The sequence below is a fragment of the Staurois parvus genome, unplaced genomic scaffold (assembly GCF_062004578.1).
Source record: "Staurois parvus isolate SC_StPar_1 unplaced genomic scaffold, SC_StPar_1.0 ptg000635l, whole genome shotgun sequence".
Classification (NCBI taxonomy): domain Eukaryota; kingdom Metazoa; phylum Chordata; class Amphibia; order Anura; family Ranidae; genus Staurois; species Staurois parvus.
In genome coordinates, this window is record NW_028318431.1 from 1,552,599 (window position 1) to 1,570,152 (window position 17,554).

Here is a 17,554-nt window from a genome sequence, read left to right on the forward strand (position 1 = left end):
GTGCAGCAATTCAACCTGGATGCAAATTACATCACCCTTCTTAATCCAGTTGGCAGCAGTTATTTTTTGGTCTATTGGCCGACAAAATAATTTCACCCTCCCAATCCCTACACCTCCTCTGGAGGCACCACAGTTAAAGTGTCCGCTCAACAGCAACAGGCTAGTGTACCGACTGTGGGGCTACATTTTTGAACTTTCCTCTTGAAGCTGCCTCCTGAGCAGTCACCAGATTTTTATATGGTGATTTAGCCAGTAAGTCTATTTTTTTTCAAAAGAATAAGCTCTCCCGCAAATGTATCAGTTTACAGTGATGAGACAAACCAATTACCACTGACAGGGGTGCTTACGATGATCAGCTTTTATTTATTTAAAGCCTTTATCCTAAAAGTAAAAACAAACCTGTTTGCTGTAACCATTTATAAAGTATTAGCTGGAGTTTGTGTAGTTAAATATGCTAGTATATTTAACAATAGCCTCACCACCACCAATCTGACAATACTGCTTGCCTGTGCTCCTTCATCAAGAGTGGGGCACTGTAATACAGAAGGTATGTTACTGGCCAGAGCAACAGATGAGAACAGAGGGGGAAAAAAAAAAGAAAACTACTGCAGCCACCACATCTAAGGACTGCTAAGCTGCAATATATTGCAGTTTTTGGTTTTGGGTTTAATACCACTTTAGAAACAAGTGAAAAAATAAAAGTAGCAAAGGTTTGCGTTGAAGAAGAGGGTCAAGTTGGAAGTCCACAAACTAAAGCTGGCCATACATTAAACGATTTTCTTATTCAATACCATTTAGATTTACTTTCAACTAGGTAGTGCAAGGGCCTGCCTTGTTGCATACAAATGTAAAGTGCTTCGGATTGACCTCATATAATATGGTTTTAGTAAATCAGAAATCTGCTTAGGAATTTGATGACCAGTATTTAGTCTGGTTATGGTTGGATAAGGAGCCTGTTGCACTCATACAGACACTCGCAGACATCCCCAAACTAACTGACCTTGAAGGAAAAAAGGGGAAAATAAAATTATTCAAGTGTTTTTGTTTGTTTTTTTCTATCCATTTACTATTCTGTTGCTCTCTTGGAGACTATGGAGGCCCAGCTTCTGCAAAGTCTGTGCATTCAGCTGGCTGCTCCACTGCTGCCCTGTAGAAAGGAGATGAAAATATTGGACATGTACACAATATAGAAGCTGCTTGTATTTTATTATCTTTGTTACATAAAAACAAAAGTCACAAAAAAAAAAAACTTAAGAAAATAATTGTAAATAGAACATCATATAAAATGAAATACCGTACTGACAATGGTGGTAGTGCATACCTACGGACCTTCAGGTAGTACATTGACTAGCTGTAAACAGCTAGCCAGTTTTAATTTTGTTGGCAAAAATATTTTCATCATAATTTCTGTCAGCAGCACGTTCCCAGTGACGAAAACTAAACAAATTTTCGTCAATTGAAAAGAAAAGCAATTCCAATTTTCGGCACTGAACGAAAATGTTATATAACAGCTAAATCTGTGTCTGCATAGTTTGTTTAAACCTTAATCCCATGAATTATAACATGGTATTAGATTTTTGTTCTATTCCAGGAGTATATAATGAGTTTGGAAAGTCTAGAGAAATGCTTAAAATAACGCATTACAATTTAACTAAACCCATTAGATTTTAGTCGACTAAAATGTACTTCAGATTTTAGTTGACTAAAATACAACTAAAATTAAAACTAAAACAATTCAGATGACTAAAATACGACTAAAACTAAAATGGCATTGATTAAAACTAAAGCGAAATTTGATGTCAAAATAAATACTGCAGCTAGCTTGTCTTACTGGTTGACAATAGTAACTTATTAGATATCAAACAATTCAATGTGTCAGTGTTATCAGCTCTGTAAATACAAGGGGCACCTGGTATGTCCACCATACATGTCATGGAAATTACCACACAATAATTGGTGTGTGATAGCAGGCTCTTTGGTACTTATTTTTTTTTTTCTAATTCTTTCTGCTGCTTCAAAAGGCCTGAAACCCTGGGCACTCACAATAAGCCCCCTTCACACTGATGCAGCTTGTTATGTGATTTGCCTGTTCACATCACATGCACATGCAATGAACAGCAATGGAACTGTTCTAATCGACACAACTCCAACTTTGTCACACAGATGTCTATGAAGTCGCACCCAAAGTTCCACTGCCATCCGACTTTGAAATCGTGCAACTTCAAGTGAAGTTGCACGATTTCAAAGTTGGATCTAGTGTAAACCAGGACTAAATCTAGCCTTTGCTGCAACTGGAGTTCTGGCATCAACTTTAGTATCCCAAAAAGCAAGTAAAGGTACTCAAAGTGGTTCTAAAAGCTTGAGGTTTGTTACCTTTACTATGCATTCTATGCATGAAGGTAAAAAACCTTCTGTGTGCAGTAGCTGCCCCAGCCCCCTCAATACTTACCTGAGCCCCATCAAGATCCAGTGATGTGAATGACAGCCTCGGCTGTCCCAGGTCTCTGCCTCTTCATTGGCCAGTCAGCCAATGAGGAGAGAGAGGGAGCAGGGAAACACGGAGCAGCAGGTGCTCCCACAGCAAGCTGCTTGCTGTGGGGGCACCCAAGAGACAGGAGGAGCCAAGAGAGCCTGCGGGGGAACCGAGAAGAGGAAGATCCGGGCTACTCTGCAAAACCACTGCACATAGCAGGTAAGTATAAATGTGTTTGTTATTTTACACACAAAAAAAAACCCTTTAGAATCACTTTAAAGTAAGAACTTTCATTAAAGCCCATCTCCAAAAAAAAAAGCTTACCCCCCTGCCCTCCAACCCCTCTGTTTTAATTTTTTTTTATACCAGTGAACAAAAACTTTTACTTATCTAACTCTGCCATCTGGGTCATTCGATGGAGTTTCTAATGATCAATAATTTAATACTGCAAATATGGATGTGCTAGCTGGTCCCCTCCTGACATCATCATTGAGATCCAAATAGAACCTCGTCGCTGGATAGCCAATGAGAAGTGTTCACATCATGCAAGCAATGATGTGGACACTGGTGAGAAAACTTTGTCTGTGGCATCACACCACTGCACAGATCTAGGCAAGTAAATATTGCATTTAGGTAGTTGTTTTTCTTATTAATGGCATCCTTTAGTTAGAGGAGGGCATGTGTGGCGGCAGCGTGTAGTAGAGGAGCTTTAAAAAATGCAAATAGTCTGATTTTACTGAATCAGACCCCCTGTAACTGAAAACAATCAGTAAAAGCTATAAAACAAACAAACAAAAAAAAACCCTCACTTTACAGCCCAGATTTCAATGCGCTTGCATAGGTGAGGGTGATGTCACTGGGCTTTTTGTGGCATCCTGCAAGGCTAGAGCATCTTCTTGTGAGATTTGGGGTCCTCAGCTTTTCCAGGATCCATCAGTACAGCCAAGAGACATCACCTCTATCTATAGAAACTGGCCAGAAACCAAGACGAATATATTTTCACATCCTTTTGTCCCTCCAATTCTTCAATAAGTATTGGAGGGACAAACAATCAACTGCATTCCAGCATGATACAAAAGGATGTGAAGAAAGGGGGGGGGAGGGGGTCTACACTGGCATGCCTGCATGTCAGTTTGTGCTGAAATTTTTTTTTTCTTTTGGCAGCTGACATCCACTTTACAGATTTTATTCTGTAGGTTAATGGTCAACAACCAGCATCTCACACGTCACATGCAGTTCTTAGCTACCTTTAATGTTGCTCACAACCAACATCTTCTCTGCACCTGAAAAGACTCCATGTATCAGACCCGTAGGGATGTGCATTCTGATATGCAGCCTGCCACTTGTCATTGATCTGAGCACGCTGCCTGCATGGATCCACACGAAACGCCTGTGCATCCTCTGCAGGCGAACACTGCCCCTTGCGCGGGCGTATGGATAGGTAAGCCTGTGTGAATGAGGCCCAATATTCACAGCCAGAATTCTGTTTGTTACGTTATGGATATAGCACACTGTGCTTCCTGTTGATTCACTAGCTGCACTGATTTCACTAGTAATTACTAAAAAAAAATTAGTTCACAAAAAAAAATTAAACCCGATTAGCCATTAAAAAACACCTCCACTTTGGGTCCCCTTATTCCCTCCACAAAGTAGTCCCCCAAATTGTATACCCTTGACAAATGAATTCACTTTTTAATTACTATTATTGATAATGCTACAGAGTAAAGGGGCCATTATTCAAGTCTCCCACTATAGTTACTGGATCCAGAATGAACACCATGTGACACTACATTTGATAGCAGAAGAAAGAGTCAGCAGACAGAAATGACACTTAGTGCTCTTAAAGTGTTACTAAACCCATGACTCTTCATTCACTATATCCAGTCTTCCACTGTATACAGAACATGAAAAGGCAATTGTTTTAGTAAATATAAACTGCAAAATTCCTTTTCTCATCAGCAGTACATAACAGTCTTGTTACTTCTATCAGAGTCTGGCAGAGCACTGGTTAATCTTTCAGAAGGAATTTTCATTCTCCTCTGACTGTTGTATGAGGCTGCATGCCCCCTGACCCTCTGTTCAAACAGTGCTGATTGGCCCTGTGATGATCACATGCACCCTCTCCAAAAAAAACCAACAAAAAAACCTCTCTAGCAAAACACACCAAACAGAGCATGTGCAGACTTGCCACTGCTGCTCTGTACTATGGCAGATGGATTGGGGACAGTAGAAGCATCAGAGAAGACAGGATCAAACAGCCTTTTTAAACAAATGCAGAGGATTAACCCCTTAGGTTCCACAGCAAGCATAACAAGCATGCTTTACTGCATATACAGACTGATTTTACCCATGTGTGTTTAGTAACACTTTAATTAAAACAAGCACACACTATAGAGGGATATGATTTGTTCATATTTAATATCTGAGGTTTACAACCATTTTAAGGTATCATAGATAAGTATACTGATGGAGTACAACTCTACAATTTCTAAGGACGTTGGTTTTTGTTCTAAATATTATTTTCAGTGCTTTGAAATACAATTAATACATTTAAATTGAGCTCTATGTAGTTAGAGGTCCAAAAGTAGTGCATGTACAAAAGGAAAATCGGCTTCAAAAAGAATAGGCTCAAATCGCACCTCATTGAATCACATGTGAATCACACAGGAATGCGCAACTCTATCCTGTGCCATTCATAGAAGTACCCCCATGAATAAGGCTCTGTTCACACTAAGGTCCCAATATACAGCCCTGGTCGAAAGTTTTGAGAATGACATAAATATTAATTTACCTGCAAGGAAACACGTGCAGTCATCATTGCTTTGCACAAAAAGGGATTCACAAGCAAGGATATTGCTGTTACTAAAATTGCACTGAAATCAATCATTTATTGGATCATCAAAAATTTCAAGGAGAGGTTCAATTGTTGTAATAAAGGCTTCAGGGCATCCAAGAAAGTCCAGCAAGTGCCAGGACCGTCTCCTAAAGTTGATTCATCTGCGGGATCGCGACACCACCAGTGAGAACTTGCTTAGGAATGGCAGCAGGCATATGTGAGTGCATCAGCATGCACAGTGAGGCAAAAACTTTTGGAGAATGGCCTGGTGTCAAGAAGGGCAGCAAAGAAGCCACTTCTCTCCAGGAAAAACATCAGGGACAGACTGATATTCTGCAAAAGATACAGGAATTGGACTGCTGAGGACTGGGGTAAAGTCATTTTCAGTTTCCGATTGTTTAGGCATCCGGAAAAAACCTTGTCCGGAGAAGAAAAGGTGAGCGCTACCATCAGTCCGGTGTCATGCCAACATCCGTAGACCATTCATGTATGGGGTTGCTTCTCAACCAAGGGAGTGGGCTCACTCACAACACAGCCGTGAATAAAGAATGGTACAAAAACATCCTCCGAGAGCAACTTCTCCCAACCATCAAAGAACAATTTGGTGATGAACAATGTCTTTTCTAGCATGATGGAGCACTTTGCCATAAGGCAAAAGTGATAACTAAGTGGCTTGGGGAACAAAACATCAACATTTTGGGTCCATGGCCAGGAAACTCCCAAGACCTTAATCTCCTAGAGAACTTGTGGTCAATCCTCAAGAGGCAGGTAAACAAAAAAAAAAAAACACAAATTCTGACAAACTCCAAGCATTGATTATGCAAGAATGGGCTGCCATCAGTCAGGATGTGGCCCAGAAGTCAACTGACAGCATGCCAGGGCGATTTGTAGAGGTCTTGAAAAAGAATAGATAACACTGCAAATATCGATTCTTTGGATAAACTTAATGTAATTGTCATTAAAAGCCTTTGTCCCCTATGAAATGCTTGTAATTATACTTCGGTATACCATAGTAACATCTGACAAAAAGATTTAAAACAATGAGGCAGCGGACTTGGTTAAAAATTTATATTTGTGTCATTCTCAAAACTTTTGGCCAGCGCTGTGAGATTTTTTTTTTTATTTTTAAAGGGTCTCAAGACAAGAGATAAGTGTTTTTCTAGCTTCAGATGACTCTGACAGATCTCTGGAGAGAAGAGGATTAAACAGGTTATAACCGAACAGATTTTATTTAAGACACCCTCACTTGGCTTCATTATATCAGAAGACATAACTGGCAATGAGGGGTGATGAGTCTCCAAGGAGGTATACAATGCCAGCACAGAACTTCATACGTGTCTAGCTCAGATTTGTTTTTTCATTGCTATTTCTCTAAATGATCCCTGGTACAGTGCACAATAACTTGTTAAAGCTGAACGTGGCTAACACAGTATAAAGAGCTTCAACAGAGTGTTGTGGACCGAAAGCCCTTTCTGATATCTTAATAGTGTGTTGCTACACAAGGTAAAAACAAAGTAATCAATCTCTTGTTAAAAAAAACCCCCAAAAATCCCAAAAAACTATATATCAATTCACACATGGAGGATAAAATAAATCCAATATGGCCTTGTTCAGGTTGTATTAACATTTCATAAACCAGTATAGTCCCCAAAGAACGATCACGTGACCCACTCACACGTTCCAAAGATTTCATAAGACTACGAAAATCATTTTTCATCACTCAACAGTCCATCTGTTCAAGACGTTAAATATTTGCATATATATTTCTCATGTATGGAAGTTATAAATATAAAAGCGTATGATTACGATTTGTTCCTTCATTTGAGTGCAGCAAAAAGTTTTACACATACATGGAATGGAAGCTACTGTAAAAAGTTGTAAAGATTTCCTCACTTCAGCAGTGCCTAACATGGATAAAAAAATATAACAAAGCATAAGGCTAACTTCAAAGATAAATTTAAAGTATATGTCCAGCCAAAGTTTGTTTTCCTAATTTTGCATAGAGTGGGAAAAGCTTAGAACCCCTGGCAGTTTTTTGCAATTATCTGTGGCTCCTACAGAGACATTTTCTATCACTTCCTGTTCTTCTGACATTTGAACAGAAATGGCGGTTGATTTACTAAAACTGGGGACCGCAAAATCTGGTGCAGCTCTGAATAGCAACCAATCAGCTTCCAGGTTTTCTTTGTCAAAGCTTCATTGAACAAGCTAAAGTTAGAAGCTGATTGGGTACCATGCAAAGCTGCACCAGACTTTCCACTCTGCAGTTTTAGTAAATCAACCCCATGAAGTGAGGGGAACAGCAACACAGAATGAAATACAATTTCTTTTTTATTTAAAATATTAGTGCAGGGGAAAGGCTAGAATCAGATTTTTATTTCTTTTTGTGTCTCCATTGCAGATTTTTCCCTGGCCTGCTAAAACTGCCATCATCATAAAATTCAGAAATCAAGGGCAAACTGAGCCACGGATTACAGTAAAATCCAGATAAAAAGGTAATTGTAGCAATTTTTCATAGAATCGCTAACTTTATAGCGATTTGTAGCTTAGTGATTGAAATGGAGCAGCGTTCCATATCTAGATCATCAGTGACAATCTCTTTACATTCACCTCTATGGCTACAAACTGATGAAGGAGAAAGATTTTCAAGCAGATCACACCAACCCAATGCTGTAACATTGGTTTATCTTGTATCAGCGACAAATAATTTAATAGCGCCAAATCACCTGCGACTTTAGCGATTACATCACTGGCATCAGTAAAAAACTAAGCTTTGCTACAAAATTGTTCTCTACTAGGCGAATGAGGGGCAGGACAGGGTCTGCTGCATTCAAATGTGTTAAGAAACATAATGATAAGAGAGGGAGAGAGCAGGGTGAGCAGGGATAAGTTATACTTTCACTGGCAATCAGCAGGCTGGTGGAGGAGAGAGGACATCACTGTATTCCTTAACTGTAAGGCTACCTATAGATTTCTCCCACAGGCTGAACAAAAGAGACTGAATAGATACCCCCACCCAGGCTAAACAGCAATCACCCCCAGGAGAAATATCCCTTGCTAGCTATTGTATTCCAACAGCCAGCACATGAGGCTGTCAGAATATCCAAACAGTGATGGCATCTGATCTGAATGGATGCAGTCTCTGTTTGGCTGACGATTTCCCACCTGTGCACCCACAGCTTAAATTATGGCCAATTTATCAGCAATTGGCCAAAATTCAAGCCATGTACGGCAGGCTTAAGTGGTGTCTTCCACCTGGTTGTGCTGTGTGATGGGGTTGTGTAAATATCAGGATTCGATGGACAGAAATAAAAATCCTTTGGCAGGCAAAATGCCTTATATTGATTTAACCCCTTGGCACCGGCGCCTCTGGGCCCTTTAAGGGTTCCAGAAGCTGGGAGTCAGGTTTTAGGGTCGTGTGACCACCGTGATTCGCTGTCACACGATTGGGAAAGGTACCAATCGCAAGAGGATATCGGGACCTTTCCGTGTGGACCGAACGTGTGTGCTGGGAGAGCGCGCTCTCAACACATACTTTTTTTAATAGAATGCAAATGTGCGGCCACTCGGCATCTAGGTCCAGACGCCAGGAGGCCACACATATACGTTCAGTTGGCGCCAAGAGGTTAAACTGGAAATTTAGCTGTTTACTACTACCAAATTGGCACAACAAGTGAAACAAATGATAATTGCTCTGGTTTTGTTTGCACCTTTTGCAATTTAGGTTCATGGATTTTCCTTGTGCATCTGGTTCAGGGAAATTTAATTTAAAGACCAGTTGAAGTTTCACATCTTTTTATCTCAACCTGTAGTTCCGTGCCCCTGCATGTTATAACTTGTGACTTTGCCTGGAAATGTTTTAAAGGCAAAGTACACCTTTAGGAACATGGTACACTTGTATTTAGTATCTTACATGTATCATGTTCCTAAGCACACGCTTCCCACCCCCCTAGATTACTCCCCTGCTTGACAGTGTATGGGAGTAGTTCTCCCCTGCAGCCACTGTCATGTTTAAATTCAGCGCCGCAAGTACAGAGATCTGTGAATGAATAAACTACAAGTCTTATATGCCACCGTGGCAGACAGACGTGTCATTCTCATTGGACTACTAGTACCGTAAACCACACACACGAGAAGTCTATTAAGACTTTCTCCAGATTTCTAAATGAAAGTGTGTACTGGGGTAAGGGCAGAGATGGGAAGGGGTCTGCAGGAGTCTGACACTGCAGGCTACTGTGGAAAAAATAACTGTAAATTTTTTCCTGCAATTATGTGCATTTATTACTTTCTTAAAGGCAAGCCCTTAAAATACCACATTATCTCAGTACAAATGCTGTTTCCTACCCTCCTCTACAGTGCTGGCACACATGCCCCTTAGCACAGAAAGAAAGAGGGGGGGTCAGGCGACCTCTGTTACTGAGAGCTGATCACAGAGTGCGATAGGGTCTAACTGATGCTTTTTGGACTGCAAAGTTATATTTTGGCACACTGCACAACTGCTGTTACAGGAAAGTGGAGATGAGACTATGAAATGTGAGGTTATTAGTACTATTTCTAGAAGACTATATATCTATTCCTGGGGCTTTTTTTGGACTTTAAAACTATTTTTACTTTGCGGCAAGTTTTTTTTTTTCCAATATACATATAAACTTCAGTATACATCTTCTGAGTAAGCTGTATGTAGGTGAATTACTTTTAAGAACCCTCTCCTTTGCACTTTGTGAAGCAGATTTACTCATTTAGACAAAGATGCAAAGATTTTCTTTAATTTATGGGAGATAAAGTGCAGCAAACCAACCAATGCCCATAAGTCTATTAAAAGGAGTGTAAACCATTTTCAGTGAAACACAGACATACACAATGAATACAGACTAACACGCATTCTCAGTGGATCTAGGACAATGAAAGTTTTTTCTGTGAACTGGAGTTTGAAGGGCATCTATAGGTGAACAATCCTTACCACCCTGCTCTTCTAAACTCATAAATATTAAGGTACGAGTGCATTTTCAGCACTAACCTCACCTATTTTTATGTGTCCCTGCAGCCTATTAAAAAAGTCAGCTGCAAAGTGTATCTGTTTTTCTGATAAGTAGAAGATTCAGACATGGGGTCTCTGGCATGACAGGGCCACCACTAAAGGGAGGATGAAAGATGGACTGCTTCCCTATCTGTGAATATACAGCTGCAAAATGACAATGATGTAAAATGCAGAGCTACTAGACTGGACACTCTGGGGTAGATTTGTTAAAGGCAAATATACTGTTCAGTTTGCTAGGAAAGTTGCACCCTGCAAGTGAATTAGAATTTTTGTCTTATATAGACAAAAGTCCATCCAGTTCAACCAAAAAAAAAAAAGTTATAATCCTATACCCACAGTTGATCCAAAGGAAGGCAAAAAAACCTAGCAAAGCATGATCCAATTTGCTCCTGCAGGGAAAAACTTCCTTTCTGATCCCCTGAGAGGCAATCGGATATTCCCTGGATCAACTTTACCTATAAATGTTAGTATCCAGTTATATTCTGTGTAACTAAGAAAGAATCCAGGCCTTTTTTAAAGCAATCCACTGAGCTGGCCAGAACTAACTCTTGAGGGAGTCTATTCCACATTTGCACAGCTCTCACTGTGAAGAAACCTTTCCGTATTTGGAGATTAAATTTATTTTCCTCCAGACATAAAGAGTGCCCCCTTGTCCTCTGTGTAGAGTTATTCACCCTGAGATCATCACAAAGTTCACTATATGAACCACTGATGTATTTAAACATGTTGATCATATCCCCCCGTATGTATTATACATGGAGATCATATCCCCCCTTATGTATTATACATGTTGATCATATCCCCCCTCATGTAGTACACATGGAGATCATATCCCCCCTTAATCTCCTCTTCTCAAGAGAGAATAAATTCAGTTCCTCTAATCTTTCCTCATAGCTGAGCTCCTCCATGCCTCTTATGGTGAATGCAGACAAAAAGGAAGCCCAATCACAGGCAAGGGAAAATTAAAAATAAAACAGTATTTTTGCTTGCACATGATTGGATGATGGAAGTCAGCAGTTTTATTTCCTTCACTAAGCTAAGGGAAAATTCCCTTGCAAAATGAACAGTCTATTTGCCTTTAGAAAATCAACCTCCCCTAGGCTGAAACTCCTAGTCATCAACAAAATACGAAAGACCCAATTTGTACCTCTCCGGCCAGCACTGACTACTATCTTTCTATTCTCTTTAAGGGGGCTGGCAGGTGCAGTTCTATCCATCAGCCCAACTTCACTACAGGAGATGGTAGCGATGCAGCAGTCAGGGGGTTAAAATAAAAAGGACCACAGGCTAGGCATCTGATATAGCCAGAAGTGTGTCGAATGCTGACAGTTCTCCAGCTATAGTTGTTAAGAGCAAAGATAGGACTCACTGTCCACCAGAAATGTGTTACTTCTCTTTTTCAGGGGAGCCATTTTGCACTTATTTGGCAAATGTGTCACTTTAAGCATCTTACTTTCAGGCAAAGCTGTAAAATAAGCATCTAATGGCAACAGCCATAGTAACCCTGCTACAACTATTTTCCCACAATTCCCAGTCCCTGTAAACATGGAGTTGGTGCCCTGTTCTGTGCCAAATATTCTTACTGAAAACAATGACATTTGCACATTTTTTCAAGTGCCACCATTTTTTTTTAAACATTAAAAATATATGCTATGTTTTTGCTAAAAAGTAGGGAATCAATGACAATATACAATTAATACAGATTATTAAAATAAAAATCAGAGATGTGCTATTTGTTCTTTAGGCCAATTTACATTTTGTTGATCTTGTGTGCTGCGTCAGCATGCCTTGTGTTAACGTGTTGCGTTTAGGCAGCCTATACACACAGAATGGAACGGCCAAAAAAAAGACACGCAACATCTTTCCTGATGTAGTGGATGCAGTGCACAGTAGCGTGCCACCATGCTTTGTGAAATGAATGGCACTGAAAGGTGCTAACGCATGTAACAATGTACTTGTCACTGCAACACATCCTATCGCAGAGGTTTCTTCCAGTCCTGAGGCATTAGAGCTTCAGACTTTCAACAATTAGAACTACAATTAGGACTATGACACACAAAACGGACTGTAATTATAGGCAGCATGTAGAAGTGCAAAAGAAGGCTGAGAACCCACATGTAGAGACATTCAGGAGAAAGAGGAGATGTGGGTTACTAAACCACAGAGGACTGTATGAAGTAGAATACAGGAAGAGGAATTCACCGCTTGAGAAAACACCTTGTTCGTTTGTAGGCAGCAAGATTTGCTGAAAATACTTGAAAAGTTACAGTCTGAGGAATAAAAGCTAAAATCATTTCAGTGCGTTTTCACAATTTGCATTGGTCATCTTTTTTTGTGATCTGTTAGAACTGTATTGATGTGACCAGGCTCCTTCTGGCCCTGTGGCATCAACCGCAATGTCAATCAAGGAGTCTGGGCTATTCCATCGCAGCAACATTAGTATTAAAAAACTCGCTACCACAAAAAGGGCAAAGATGCTCCCCGTCACCACGCCACAGTGACTTACAAGACGCTCAAGTCTCTCATTCATTGGCAAGACAGTTTCATTAGCGACTCGATCATATACCTAAGAAAGAGAAATAAAATTGAGATATCTGTGGTTACTTTTTCTGTCAGGGTAATACTGTAAACTCTACAAGAACATGGGGGTTCCTTACGTTAAGTGATGTATAGGCATCATTTTAATTAGTCGTGCAAGAGCTTAAAACGTTTTCTAAAAATTATTTAATTACTTTGGATTGTTGCCAAAGAATTACACCAAACTGAATGACTTTTAGCACTAAGTCCCCATCACACTCAAGTGATTTCAATGTTAGGGCTCATGTACACTGCAGCTGATAAACTCACGTTTAGGAGCTTTTCTGCGTTTTTTTCAGCAGCCCCTGAACTCACCCTAATGTTTTCCTATGTGTCTATGTACACATCATTGTTTACAGTCGTTTACAGGCATTTGAGTTTACAGTTGTTTTTTTGAACACAGAAAACTTGCGTTCAGCAGATTTTAACAGCGTTTCAATTCCAAAACGCTTGTAAACGTGGCTAACCGCGTTTATAGGCGTTTGAAATTTTTTTTAACTCTTCCATTTCCAGATGCTGTCCAGAGCCTTTTTCATCATGAAAAAGGCATGCAAAGTGTTTTCCCGGTACTCAAATGGACCTGGCACACCATACTTTGAGGTTTTGCATGAAAAAAATATGTTAGACACTGCTGCAATAATTTCTGCACAGAAATGAGCTGGAACACATCTAAACACCACAAAAAAAAAAAAAAAAGACAGCTTATCTCAACAAATACTGCTCTCTCTGCTTCTGCTCTCTCTTTTTCTCTCAAAATGTCTGAAATAGTTAATCTTACTGGTTTTCAGTGCATTCTGAGCATTTTGGAAGGTCTCCTGAGGTTATCTTAAAAAACGCTTCTAAACGCAAACACGCATAAACGTGGTATGCAAAAGCAGCTAAACAGACATTTTTTAATCTAAGTTTTCCATCGTTCAGAAGTGTCCCGTGTACATGGGGCCTTAAACTGCACCTTTCAGTATTTTTTATGTCTATATGAATAGATTCCTAATTATCATAAAAAAAAAAAAAATAGAAAATCATGTATGCATCTACCTGGTATATATTTTAAAAAGTAGTTCTTTGGATTTATCACAAATGTTTGATGAATAAAAGGACTACTTTTTTTAAATATACCAGGTAGACATATACTTTTACCATTTTTTAAAATCATTTTTGTAATGTTTAAATTAAAACATAATTCAAATTGTAATTGTCTGTTTGAGTGGAACAGAATTCTCGATAAACAGTAGATTTAAGATACTTAGAGTTGTTTACAATATTTGGAATATACAGTATACACACGATACTTAATAAATTACAATGTGACACGTTGGATTCTTGGTATAAGGTTTTCAAGATATGCATGTAGAAAGTGATCCTAGTATTGCTAGGAGTAAAGGGGGTTATTTTATAGTTTGTGTATATCTGAAGTTTCAATTGTAGGTATATATTATATTATGCCTATTGTGAAAGATATATTAAAATCTATAGGCACATGTATTTCATTTTGTATGCTTTGTCCACTGCAACCAACATCCTTGCCATACTATCCTATGCATTGCTTACAGTAGTAATAATAATGTGATACCTATGTAAGCACATAAAAAAAACCCTCAAAAGCAGCAATTAAACAGAATAGTTATTTGTTAAAGATGCAGAGTGTGTCATCTTGATCACAAGGGTGGTGTGATGCGCAATGTATTGCATCAGCTTCCTTTTTTTTTGGTAACGAGAAATATATTTGAACAACTCAAAGTAACACTTCATTCATGTCAAGCACAGCAACCTGGTGCACTGCGCTTCTGTGTGGCATGTTTGCATTTTATCGCACCCCATTGCATAGCACCTCCAGGCTGCTTTGCAGTTAGAACGGGGTGCACAGAAAACAACTGTTTTCTATGTGACCTAGCGGTAACCGGCATTTTCCAGTGCAGAAAAATGCCAATCACCACACTAGTGTGAATGGGCCCTGAGGAAGCACAAAAGCAACAGGAATTACATTACACGTACAAATACATTGTGCAAATAAAGTATTTTACATTTCAGTCATTCAGTTTTTGTTACGTACACAAAGTTTATGTGGCTTTATTGAAATGTTATAATCGCCATTAATTCTGTGAAAATAGTAGTTATATTATTGGTTACGTTGTTACCTTAACCTGCCAAAGTGGTTACCTTTATAAACCAGCACAAGTGACAGTTTTTACATTTTTACAGTTTTAAAATTTTCACTTCTCATTTTCCTGTGCACGATCAATACATTTTGCTTTTTTAATATTCACTTTAATGCACATAAAAAAACTGCCAAAACACAGCAAAGGTTTGGTTGATAGGCCTTTGTCTGCGTGAAAACCACCTCTCTCCCTATAGAAATCTACACAAATGAAAATGTGCAGGTCAAATGCACCCATCAAAGTGATCTGAATAATAATCTCAGAAGCTTCTCAAATAGATTTCAAAAACCACACTTTCGCCACAGGCCCTGAAGCATAGCAAAATGCATCAAACGGCACAATCAAAACATTCATTAAGATAAAATAATTAATAAGGCCTTATTCACAGTATACCTTTTAATAATGACAGGTTTTCGCATATACACTGCTCAAAAAAAACGGAACACTTTGAAAACACATCAGATCTCGATGGGGAAAAATCTCAGGCTGGATATCTATACTGATATGGACTGGGTAATGTGTTAGGAACGTAAGGATGCCCCATCGTTTGATGGAAATAAAAACTATCAACCTACAGAGGACTGAATTCAGACACCCTAAAAAAAAGTGAAAAAATGATGCAGCAGGCTAGTCCATTTTGGTGAAATTTCATTGCAGCAACTCAAAATGGTACTCAGTAGCTTGTATGGCCCCCACGTGCTTGTATACATGCCTGGCAATGTCTGGGCATGCTCCTAATGAGACGACGGCTGATGTCCTGGGGTATTTCCTCCCAGATCTGGATCAGGGCATCACTGAGCTCCTGGACAGTCTGAGGTGCAACCTGGTGGCGGCGGATGGATCGAAACATGATATACCAGAGGTGTTCTATTGGATTTAGGTCGGGTGAGTGTGGAGGCCATTCAATGGTATCAATTCCTTCATCCCCTAGGAACTGCCTGTATACTCTTGCCACGAGGCCAGGCATTGTTGTGCACCAGGAGGAACCCAGGACCCACTGCACCAGCGTAAGGTCTGACAATAGGTCCAAGGATTTCATCCCGATACCTAATGGCAGTCAGGGTGCCATTGTCTAGCATGTAGAGGTCTGTGCATCCCTCCATGGATATGCCCCTCCACACCATCACTGCCCCACCACCAAAACGGTCATGCTGAACGATGTTACAGGCAGCATAGTGCTCTCCACAGCTTCTCCAGACCTCTTCACATCTGTCACATGTGCTCAGGGTGAACTTGCTCTCATCTGTGAAAAGCACAGGGCACCAGTGGAGGACCTGCCAATTCTGGTATTCAATGGCAAATGCCAATCGAGCTCTATGGTGCCGGGAAGGTTTTTTATAACCTTACCCTGCTTTAAACTTCTCCACAACTTTATTCCTGACCTGTCTGGTGTGTTCCTTGGCTTTATGATGCTGTTTGTTCGCTAATGTTCTCTAACAAACCTCTGAGGGCATCACAGAACAGTTGTATTTATACTGAGATAAAGTTACACACAAGTGGACTCTATTTACTAGTTAGGTAATGTCTGAAGGCAATTGGTTCCACTAGATTTTAGTTAGGGGTATCAGAGTAAAGGTGGCTGAATACAAATGCACGTCACACTTTTCCGATATTTATTTGTAAAAAAGTGTTGAAAACCATTTATCATTTTCCTTCCACTTCACAATTATGTGCCACTTTGTGTTGGTCTATCACATAAAATCCCAATAAAATACATTTCCGTTTATGGTTGTAACATGACAAAATGTGGAAAATTTCAAGGGGTATGAATGCTTTTTCAAGGCACTGTAGAAAATAATAATGTGAACCTACTTTCTCCGTTCTCTCAGCTACATCTCTCCAAGTATAAAAAGTCTTCACAGTGTTGTGGATGGTTTCAGGCGAGGGTAATTTTCCTGTCCTCAGCTGATCTATGGCTTTCTCCAATCCATCGCACAAAGATTTGACTGACGGCTCACACAGGATGATGAAATCCTCAGGCAGCACCTCGGGAATCCCACCCACTCTGGTACTCACCACCTATTGCAAGCACAACATGCTGTAAAGTGAGACACTGTGGCTAAAATACAGAAATAGATGTGTTCTACTTGCCCTTCCTGGTTGTAATAAGAACCTGACATTTACAGGTTTAGCTTGTTTCACCTTAAAGATGAGGTCATACTAAATGCAGTTAATAATATTTACAGTGTATGACTAGCAAAAACATTTTTTCTAACATTTGGAAACAGTACAGAAGGTACAGAACCCCTGCCAGTCTTTTTTTTTTTGCTATCCAGGACTCCAACTGTGAAAGTTTCCTCCCACTTACTTTCACCAGACAGAAAGTGAGAGAAGATCTCCAAAAACAACACAGGAAGAGATAAATTCTGTCTTTTTATTTTTTATTTTTCAGGGGGATGTTAGAACTCCTGCCAGCTTGGTATTTATGTCTGTATCCCTATATCCCCAGATTTTCCCACTGCTGCAAACTAACA

At 39.6% G+C, this 17,554-nt stretch overlaps 1 protein-coding gene across 1 annotated transcript in view; it reads right to left on the minus strand.

Moving 5' to 3' along the window:
• Positions 1 to 1,187: 1,187 nt before the first annotated feature.
• The window catches only part of PIGA (phosphatidylinositol glycan anchor biosynthesis class A), a 30,452-nt gene continuing 14,085 nt past the window's right edge, over positions 1,188 to 17,554 (minus strand). The window contains exons 4-5 of the mRNA XM_089693631.1: positions 16,893 to 17,099; positions 1,188 to 12,913 (exon numbers count right to left, since the gene is read on the minus strand). Coding sequence (XP_089549757.1) covers positions 12,638 to 12,913; positions 16,893 to 17,099 — 483 coding nt within the window. The 3' untranslated portion in view covers positions 1,188 to 12,637. The remainder of the gene's footprint in view (positions 12,914 to 16,892; positions 17,100 to 17,554) is intronic.